Source organism: Heterodontus francisci, chromosome 37 (genome assembly GCF_036365525.1).
Source record: "Heterodontus francisci isolate sHetFra1 chromosome 37, sHetFra1.hap1, whole genome shotgun sequence".
NCBI lineage: Eukaryota > Metazoa > Chordata > Chondrichthyes > Heterodontiformes > Heterodontidae > Heterodontus > Heterodontus francisci.
This window is the reverse complement of record NC_090407.1, coordinates 21,957,837-21,968,630: the sequence shown is the minus strand read 5'-3', so window position 1 is coordinate 21,968,630 and position 10,794 is coordinate 21,957,837. Positions and strand designations below refer to the sequence as shown.

At 47.2% G+C, this 10,794-nt stretch overlaps 1 protein-coding gene across 1 annotated transcript; it reads right to left on the bottom strand.

The window, feature by feature from the left end:
* Positions 1–215: 215 nt before the first annotated feature.
* Positions 216–9,039, bottom strand: kiaa2013 (KIAA2013 ortholog). The gene is made up of 3 exons (XM_068017274.1): positions 7,320–9,039; positions 3,723–4,576; positions 216–792 (listed from the first exon to the last, which is right to left on the bottom strand). Exons 1-3 carry the CDS (start codon positions 8,287–8,289, stop codon positions 775–777), a joined length of 1,842 nt encoding a protein of 613 aa, XP_067873375.1. The 5' UTR covers positions 8,290–9,039; the 3' UTR covers positions 216–774.
* Between the last annotated feature and the right edge of the window lie 1,755 nt (positions 9,040–10,794).

The following is a 10,794-nucleotide window of genomic DNA, read 5'->3' as shown; positions in this document are numbered from 1 at the left end:
GTGTTCAAGAAATTCTCACAGACACTGAGCAACAGCCTCAGGTTTGATGTGACAACAGAAAATGGCACAGCTCACTGAAATATGTAATTAACACTGAAAAATAGAAGATAACATATTTAAAAGCTACCAGTGTTGGTAATGCTGTTCATGAAATAATTGTAAAAAAGCCACAAATATGTAACCAGTTCTCAATCAATCCAGAATTGAAGCAGATGTCATTTGTCACAATGGTGTTTATTTCAAACGGTTAACAGCGCTGTTAAAAAATCACCCAGCAATTTCACCCCACAACATTCACTTCTAATCAAACTATTTCCCACAGTTCTCTCCCCAAATAACAATTTTGAATCTAGCAATGAAAAAGTCACACAACTGATTCAGAAAAGGATTCTTTCATCCAGCACAAGGAATTGCTCATCCCATATCATGCTGGAAAATGTGAGGCGACTTTTACTGGAGATAACGATGAAGCCATGGATTTTCAGGTGGATTTCTGTCTGGAATCCCAGTTCAATCTCAGCTATGATCAGTTAAAGCCACACAAGGCTACAAGCGAGAGCTTCACTGCAGGTTGTCTAACATCCAGTGTCTAATTCAATTTCACATTCTTTTAGCAAATAAATTAATGCAGTGCCCTTTATTTATTGAAAAAGAAAGATTGGTTTGTAGACACTCTCACCCGATGCTGATGGCCACGTCACCTTCTAATCCTCTAAACCTATAGATGTTAACAGCCACACGAGATGATGATGAAAAGGGACAAGTATCATTTCATCAAATTCTTATGATATCCTGTTTAATTGACAAGAGAGAAAACTGTAACCAACGGACTTGGAAACTTGTGAAACTATCATCCTGCAAAAAGCAACTCAACCAAGCCAGAAGCCAGAGTCCAACAGGAAATCAGATCAGACAAGGCAAGGGAATTTCTACTATCCTGACTGGAGCCCTAGTAAAAGTGATCAGGGCAGTAATAACACAGGGCGGTAACAAAGGTTGATATTATTAGGGTTGGAATAATGGATAGTACAAACACTCAGGGCAGTAACAATGAATAGTACCAAGATTCAAGGTAATAACAAAGTATGGTACTAACATTCGGGGCATTTACAATGAAAGGCATTAATAATCAGGGAACTTCCCAGTGTACAAGGGGAGTGAAAATGAATGGTACTAATAATTATTTTCGGTCTGGTTTGTACTCTAATTTGAAGTTATTTTCCAACACACACCATTATACAGCCAGGAGTTCTTTCAGCCAAACTGGTCCCAGGCCCCGTGGATGCTGCTTTGTAAACTGGCACAAGTGAGCACAGCTGGAGAAAGTGAACGAGAAACTGTTCATCTGATTGTCCCTCAATATGGGGATATGTTTCATTTGTTCTTGGCAGCTGCCTAAAGAGCAGGCTGAGGAACTGGAGAGAATGGGCTTGAGACTACAGCCTCTAGGAGTGGACAATGTCAGGACCAAGGCCCACATACTGCTGGGCAGATTGAAGATCTGCACCATCTGTAATAGTAAATAACCCTTAGGCACCAAAGTGGAAGACAATAAAAGTGAAAAATAACATCCCTCCTGTAAATGAATCACGGCTGGTTTGATGGTTAGTTTGTTTTCATCTATTCACCAGCTGCTGCTGAATGAACAGGGTCAGCAACATGAAACGTTTTGTTTAAATGAGTCTGGTCTGAAGGGTGAGTATTAAGTATCTGTATTTCACAGAGCTCAGGGTGTCCTTCCAGTAGCACAATGGCACTTCCCCATGTACCTGCTGTGCAGAAACCGTTGGCTGCTCTTGGGCAAACACACTCTCTTTTACTCCTTGGTTAACCATGAAATAAATGAACAGAGGCTGATTATAAAGCCGCAAGGGCAAAGAATGGCTCCCTCTATATCCTGGAATAACAGCAATTTCAGAGCAAGGTTTACTAGTGCATTAATGGAGAGTTAAGAGACAAACTATGTTTGTCAGCCTGATTATTTACAGCTCCTTGCCTCAAATTGTATTTGTAGGACACTGCAGAAGCCTCTGTGAAGTGAATATGACACAGGGAACATGCAAACATAGGCACAGTCCATAAATAAATCAGTAAATCTCACTCACAGCCGACTACAGCGGGTTAAAAAAAAATTCACCGCCAGCCCAAGAGCCCCCAGCAAACCCTGCCCAAAGGGAGTCTGAAGGGGCAGTGACTTCCCGATTTGAGTGAAGCTGGTGAGGTGGGGGGGGGGGGCATTAACAGGGTACAGTCCCATACCATCCCGTGAGCATCAGCTGCCCTCTGGTACCTCATCCAAGTGCCTATCTATTTGTTGCAAATGATGTCAGGCTCAGACATCATAAGAGACAGCGGTAGAGGCTGGCTATTCAACTGTGGGGGCATTGCATGCTAAGCCAGAGCCTGTTAGCTCCTGTTATCCACAGACATCAGCAAGCAGGAGCAGGAATCCCAGGGGCTGGAGACTGAATGTGGGAGCCTGCTGGGCTGAATGTTTTGGCACCTCACTTGATGAACTCTCTGACACCCAGTCCTGCAACTCTGTGTCAATGGTCCAATTGTTGACCCATTTCACAGCACAGCTTTTTTTTCAGTGAAAGACAAAAGTGCAATGTTTTGGATTTTCTGATGTCTGATTATTTGATCAGGCACTAAGGATACACACAAGGTCCACTCTCCCTGGTAACACAGTCAAAAACCTCCAATTTATGGCCCGGCGGTGCTCTATTTAAAAATTGTGATTGGTCATAGGGGCTGTCCATCCTACTCCCACCTGCAAAACATAATGGAGTAAGATCCCCCACCTGCTCCAAAACTCCGCTTGCTTACATTAGAGAGAACAGACCAGATCATGTCTCGGGGATTTCGTTGACATTGATTAACCACAAGTTTACTTTACCAGTTTATATCAAACCCTAACCTGGTCATCACTGCATTCCGTATAGAATTTCCAGCTTCAGGAAATCATTTCAGAGACTGGGATGATTTGGGATTTAGAACAGTTAGGTTTGGTGAAATTTGACTGAGTCTCAGCTCAGCAGAAAAGCAGGATCCCATCAGATCAGGCTGAAGCAGTGAGCAACTGTGAAGTCAGTCACAGACTCCCACTGCACACCTTCAGACCGTGCTCTGCACCCTCATCCCCAGACCCAGAGACTCACACTCACATCCCAAGCCCCAGACCCACTGAGACTGGTGTCACAAGGCAGCTCTTCAATTTGGGTATTGCTTCAAATAAGTCAGAAATGCTATCTCTCATTCTACATCCCCCTTACATTACATCAAATCCCCCAGCATGTAATGTCCACGGAGCAAAGAGTATCCCCTTCGCCTACACTGTGTGTGGACATCACAAACACTCAGAATAACGAGCTGGGATAAAGCTAGTGTATCAAATAACTTGTGTTGGTTCATTTTTCAGTGAGTTATTATTGAGCCAGAGACGCACACAAACATAAGCTTTGATTTTGCTCAATCTAAACTTTGTAGTGCAAACTAAGAAATTGATTTACGTTATTCAGGAAATGTACTGTTCCAAGTTTGAATCAGGGTATTTGTGCTGGCAAAAGGGTTAATAAGTCTCACCAAAAAAGAAAAACAAATCCCTCTTAGCACCACAGTCTCACAAGTGTTCGCATCTCATGAGAAAGATTGTCAGAGTCAGAACAAAGCATTGCTCCCAGCTAGCAAGCAGAGACAGGAGTCCCGCGGAAGATTTATACCTTACTCCTGAATATGGGCTTGGCACCCGGGCCGCAGTATTCGTTGTAGATGAGTTTGAAGAGGAAGAGGTGGAACAAGGTGATGAGCGATGCCACACTGAACCAGAAGAGGAAGGGGAGACCAGGGTACTGTTCAGCCATGTGATCCTCATGAGCAAGGATTGCCTTCAGGTGCAGCGTGTGCCTCAGTGCCTGCAGGTGAGTCAGGTCAGTTGAGATGTAGAGCAAGGGGGTGATGGGCCGTGTTACCATGACGGGAAACATGTGACCTTTAAGTTCGGAGGTCAGCTCCACCGGGTCATTCATGCAGCCTGCCTCACAGCCATAGAGTTTGACCGGTTTGTCCTGAGGTTTAACGGAGACATGGAGAAAAGGCTTGGCCTCTTCGTCCAGCAACACTGCCAGGTTGATGAGATCCTTGTTGTAATGAATCCCTCGCAGCAAATAGCTGTTGTGCAGGACAGAGGGATCTGCCTGGAACTGTAGATGGTTTTCTGTAAACTGGAGGCCCCCAAAACTCATCACCATCCCTTGCAGCATGCCATGTGATCCAGCTGCCACCAGGCTTTTGCAGCCTCGTTTCTGCAGCGTGAGTCTCCACAGGTTGGACAGCTGCAGCAAGCGAGCAACATCGGAAATCTGCTCGGGCCACAGGTTCTCTGCATGCATCGTGGCATGACCACTAAAACAATGATCCGCATAATTCAGGTTGGCCTCCAGCTTCTCACGGTCTTCAGCCCCACTCCGCAGGTCAAGGAGAGGAGCTGGTGATGTGGAAAGAACATAGAAAAGTGTTCTGTTCACAGTCACGCTGGAAGGGGTGTGCGAATCTGTGATTTTCTTCATCTCCACACCTGGAACAGAAAGAGGCAGCTCACAGCGGACACCTCAGGCAAACTTCACTCATCCCACCAGCCCCATACCACATGAGCCAACTTACACACGGACATCCACAGGAGAGGCTAGTGCCTCCGGTCAGGATGACCCAGACTGGGGTGGGGTAGAAAAAGTAGGGGAGATGGGGAGTGAGAGTGAGGAGCAAGCAAGAAGAGAGCAGGTGAGGGGAGTGCAAGTGAGAGGAGGAGGAGCGAGATTGTGACAGGAGGGTGGGGGGGGGGGGTGAAAGGAGGGATGAGTTGGTCAGGAGCGAGGGGCAAGCAAGAGGGAGGTGGTAGCAAGAGGAGGGCTGAAGCAAGTGAAGGGACAAGCAGGAGGAAGGTGGGAGCAAGAGAAAGGGGACGAGAAGGGGGCAAGATGCCATGACACGAGTTCTACCACTGCATGACATCGAGCAGCTCTTTGGGTATCATGTCAGTTCCCCTTCTCCCCTACTACACCTCCCCACACCCACTCTCCCTCTCGGTGCTCGAGTGTAGGGGGTTATTTAACTGCAGATGCATCACAGTGAAACTGACACGCATGCTTAGAAGAGCAGAATTGTCCCAACACCCTGCATGGCAGCCAGGAGCCTGGGTCAGCACAGAGCAGGTGGCAAATCTCCAATTCCCCCACCTAGTGAATGCACTAACAAGTGCCATTTACTCAGTGGGGAAAGACTCAGCCTCTCACCAAATAGCCATGGGTCAAAGAAGGAGAACAGTTATAAACCACACAACAGCACCTCAGGGAAAGGGTAACTGTCAGGTGTGGGGGGTGCTGAAACTGTCTTGGGGTGGTGGGGATAACTCCTGTTTTCAGAGTCATAAGAATAGGATCATAGGAAATAGGAGCAGTAGGCCATTCGACCCGTTGAACCTGCTCTGCCATTCAAATAGATTACGGCTCATCATCTACCTCTATGCCATTTTTCCCCACTATCCCCATTACCCTTGACATCGTTGGTATCCAGATATCTCTCGATTTTGGTCTTGAACATGCTCAACGATTGAGCTTCCACAGTCCTCTAGGGTACAGAATTCCACAGATTCACAACCCTCTGAGTAAAGAAATTCCTCCTCATCTTAAATGGCCTGCCCCTTATTCTGTGTCCCCTGGTCTAGACTCACCAGCCAGAGGAAACATCCTATCCACATCTACCCTGTCACGCTCTGCAAGAATTTGGCAAGTTTCAATGAGATCACATCTCATTCTTTGAAACTCTAGAGGATACAGGCCCGGTTTCTGCAATCTCTCAAGACAATCCCACCATCCAAGGAATTAGTCTGGCGAACCTCCATTGTACTCCCTCTATGGCAGCAATATCCTTCCTTAGATCAGGAGCAAAACCGTACACAATACTCCAGGTCCGGTCTCACCAATGCTTTATACAATTGAAGCAATACATCTTTACTCCTGCACTCAAATGCCCTTGTAATGAAGGCCAACACACCATTTGCATTCTTAATTGCTTGCTGCATCTGCATACTAGCTTTTAGTGACTCATGAACAAGGACACCAGGTCTCTTTGGACATCAACACTTCCCAACCTCTCAGAATTTAAGAAATACTCTGCCCTTCTGTTTTTTTCTACCAAAGTGGATCACTTCACACTTATTCACATCATATTTCATCTACCATGTTCTTGCCCATACACTTAGCCTGTCCAAGTCCCCTTGAAGCCTCCTTGCATCCTCTTCACAACTTACATTCCCATCTAGTTTTGTGTCATATGCAAATTTGGAAATATTACAATTGATCCCCATATCCAAGTCATTTATATAAATTGTAAACAGCTGTGGCCCAAGCACTGATCCTTGTGGTACCCCACTAGTAACAGCCTGCCATCCGGAGAATGACCCATTTATTCCAACTCTGCTTTCTGTTAACCAATTCTCAGTCCATTGCAGTATATTGCCCCCAATCCAATGTGCTCTAATTTTGTTTACTAACCTCCTGTGTGGGACCTTATCAAAGCCTTCTAAAATCCAAATACACCACATCCACTGGTTCTCATTTATCTAGGCTACAAGTAACAAGAGTTTCAGAAGCAAGTTCCCTGACTAGTACTGAGGCTCGGCACCAGCCATGTCCTTGGTTGATTTTACTGTCCCCATGTGTCAGTTCACCACGAAATGTCACAGCACTAAATTCTGCATCATTTCCTCCCCCATGACAAAACCGGTCACATCATCAAGAGTTTGGCTGTCTGGATCAGTGTCATTAGTTCACTCCAACCTGTTGCTGAAGGGCAGATTCAATATTCAGCAGAACTGAGGAAAACCTAACACTAACTTGCATTTAACAGAAACACAGGATCAAACAGGCTGGAATGAACTGATCAATAGCTAGATGAAACAAAAGCAAAACACTGCAGATGTTAGAAATCTGAAATAAAAACAAAAAATGCTGGGAACACTCAGCATCTGTAGAAAGGGGAAAAAAAGACAACTTTTCAGGTTGCCTTTCTGTTCTAATACTTAAATGAACCCCATTTCAGCAGAAAATAAATATAAATTAGATTACAGGAAGAGGAGAACTGGTGTCTCAGGTCACAATGCAGGTTAACACAAGGGCTTCTGGCTGTTTTCTCACGAGCACTTTGTGTCTTTTCTAGGGCCACAATGGCTGTTCTGCACAAGACTCAGCAGCACGTGTCATCAGGTTATTGAACGACTGGAAGTGTCACAGTGAAGCCCAATCTTGTCCATAAAAGCTTACCTGAGATTATTAAATCGCCCCACACCTTCTGATGTTCACGGTACAGTTCTTCTGCTCCCATCCTCAGCAGTTCAAACATTTCTGCTTTTGCCGCATCCCTCAGCTTACTGAACGATTCTTCCAACTTTGTTAAATCCACTAACTCGAGGGTATAAACCACTGACACCACGTGTTCAGTGAATTCAGACTTTGCCGCCAACTGCAGCCTGGGGGCCATTTTCTCTGTGGCCACCACCATTAGAATGGTCTCCTTTTTCTCTGTCAGCACTCTCCCCGATAAGAGGAGAAACTCTTGGTCATTGTGCTTCTCCAGGCTGGAGGAGAATTTGTTTCCAATGATGGATGACTTGCTGTTGACTTCAAAAACTGTGGCCCTGTCACTGGGGTTGGAGATGTGAATCCTCTGCAGTATGAGGTGGGGCCTGCTCCGATGCACAATCACATCCTCACGAAGGGTGACACACTCTCGGGACTTGTGGGATAATCCCATCTGAATACACTGGAACAACCGAACCAGACCCTCCTGGAAGTGGACGAGTGCAGCTCTGGATACTGAACGAACACTGAGCGATTTCAGAGCTACCAGTGGCATATAGTCCGTCAGGTGGATGGCAGCGAGGCCCGAGGCAGGAGATGATGCCACCCAAAGCTGATTGGAGATAGTATCCACAACCAGATAACCATTGCCAACCACAGCTGGGCCAGATAACTGTCCTGGGCTTTCTCCACCAATCTGACTCATCAGGCCATTGCTGTTGTCTACGGTTGACTTCCATCGTTGGGTTTCTATCTGAAGGCAACTGTCTGTCACTGTTCTGGGATCCTCAGGGCCAGGAAACAACCTGAACCCACCTTCTGATGCCAGGTACCAGTAAAAGATCAGCAGGATGCCCAGGCCTGCCAATATTCTCCTGGCCCAACTGCTGGACAGCAGCATCGGTAACCCTTTCAAACGTTGTTGCAGCCACATCCTCTGACTACTGGCTCCTTCCCTTCGTCCTTTCTCTTCCAGCTTCTAATCAAAACTGTCAACTGGTTCTGCAGTGTCTCTCCGCTTCCGTGTAAGACTTCCCTTTCTGTCAGCTCTCCAAAGAGGGCAACAGCACAGGAGAAAAATGCATCAACACAGCTATCTTTTGTGTCCTATCTAAGATTTTAATTGTACCCCTTCTCCTCAATATGCCCTTACAAGGGCAACCCTGTAATTTTACCTTCAGTGTTAATGCCGCTTTATTCTCCTCTTTTAAACTAGTTAAATCAAAGTAATCCTTTCTCTGGACTAGTAGTTAAAAGACAACAAGATCGCTGTCACCCACACTCACTGTGATCTAAAGTCCTTATCTCTCCCCCTGTTCTCCTCTCAATCTCTCTCTGCCCCTGCTCTCCTCTCCGTATTTTCCCTCTCTCTGCCTCTCTCTGCCTTTCTCTAGCTCCCTCTCAGTTTATCTCTATCTCTGTTGCCATCAACGTTTCACTTGTTTCTATCTGTTTCTCCACCATTTCTCTCTTGATCTTTTCTCCATCTCTCAGTATTTCCAATACCCGAATTCTATTTCTCAACTCTGGTTCTCAGTAGTTATATGACCCAGTCCTATTTCTGTCGATATCTAATTTTATTTTTATTCTCTTTACTCATGTCACCCTCATAAAACACTACCGTCTGCCGGATTTGCTGCCATCAGTGAGATTTACCTGGAAGCGTCGCCAAGTCTCCGCTTTGCGACAGCTCGGATCGGCCTTGGCGGAATGGAAGCCAGAAAGAGCCGAGCGCACAGGCCACTCTCGGCACTAGCCCCGCCCGACGCTGGCCACGCCCCCGGAGGGAGGCTTACGATTAAAACCAGGGGAGAATCCAGAACGGCCCCGGGTTACGGTGCAGTGAAGCTCGGCCCTTGGCCAGCAGCAGAATATAGTCAGAGCCACACTAACACCGGCTCTTCTGCCAGTTTTCTCTATTGAAGGCCCACGACCAAACATCAAGCTGCTGTCCACAGGACTGTCACTGACCTCATCTCCTCTGGAGATGTTCCCTCTACAACTTCCAACTTCATAGTCCCACAACCCCGGACAGCCCCTTCTACCTCCTTCCCAAAATCCACAAACAGGACTGTCCCGGCCGACCCATTGTGTCAGCCTGCTCCTGCCCCACTGAACTTATTTCTTCCTATCTTGACTCTATCTTTTCTCCCTTGGTCCAGTCTCTTCCCACCTACATCCGTGACTCTTCTGACGCCCTACGTCATTTTGACAATTTCCAGTTTCCTGGCCCCAACCGCCTCCTCTTCACTATGGACGGCCAATCTCTCTACGCCTCCATCCCCCACCAGGATGGTTTGAGGGCTCTCCGCTTCTTCCTTGAACAGAGGCCCAACCAGTCCCCATCCACCACCACCCTCCTCCGCTTGGCTGAACTTGTTCTCACATTGAACAACTTCTTCTTCAACACCACTCACTTCCTTCAAATAAAAGGTGTTGCAATGGGTACCCACATGGGTCCTAGTTTATGCCTGTCTTTTTGTGGAATTTGTCAAACATTCCTTGTTCCAGTCCTACTCAGGCGCCCTCCCCCAACTCTTTTTCCGGTACATTGATGACTGTTATCGGTGCCGTTTCCTGCTCCCGCCCCGAACTGGAAAACTTTATCAACTTTGCTTCTAATTTCCACCCTTCTCTCACCTTTACATGGTCCATGTCTGACACTTCCCTTCCTCAACTTCTCTCTCTCCATCTCTGGGGATAGGCTGTCTACTAATATCCATTATAAGCCCACCGATTCCCACAGCTACGTCGACTACACTTCTTCACACCCTGCATCCTGTAAGGACCCCATTCCATACTCCCAGTTTCTCCATCTCCGACGCATCTGCTCTGATGATGCTACCTTCCATGACAGCGCTTCTGATATGTCTTCCTGTTCCCTCAACCGAGGATTCCCCCCCACTGTGGTGGACAGGGCCCTCAACCGCATCCAGCCCATTTCCCGCACCTCTACCCTCACCCATTCCCCTCCCTCCCAGAACCGTGACAGGGTTCCCCTTGTCCTCACTTTCCACCCCATTAGCCTCCATATCCAAAGGATCATCCTCCACCATTTCCGCCACCTCCAGCATGATGCCACTACCAAACGCATCTTCCCCTCCCTTCCCCTGTCAGCATTCCGAAGGGATCGTTCCCTCCATGACACCCTGGTCCATTCCTCCATTACCCCCAACACCTCGTCCCCTTCCCATGGCACCTTCCCCTGCAATCGCAGACCGTCAAAGTCATTTGGCGGAATACCTCATCACCAGAATTTTCAAACAAGCACCAAGATGTAGCTTGGCTGGTGGTGAGAAGGGCCCTCCCCATCAGATCCTACATGCACGCCCGAAGTCTCGCCCCCTTCGCACAATGCCCCCGCGGTGGCTGTGGTGGGGAAGAGACGGTTGCCCACCTCCTCCTGGAATGTGTCTTTGCAAAGCAGGTGTGGAAAGAG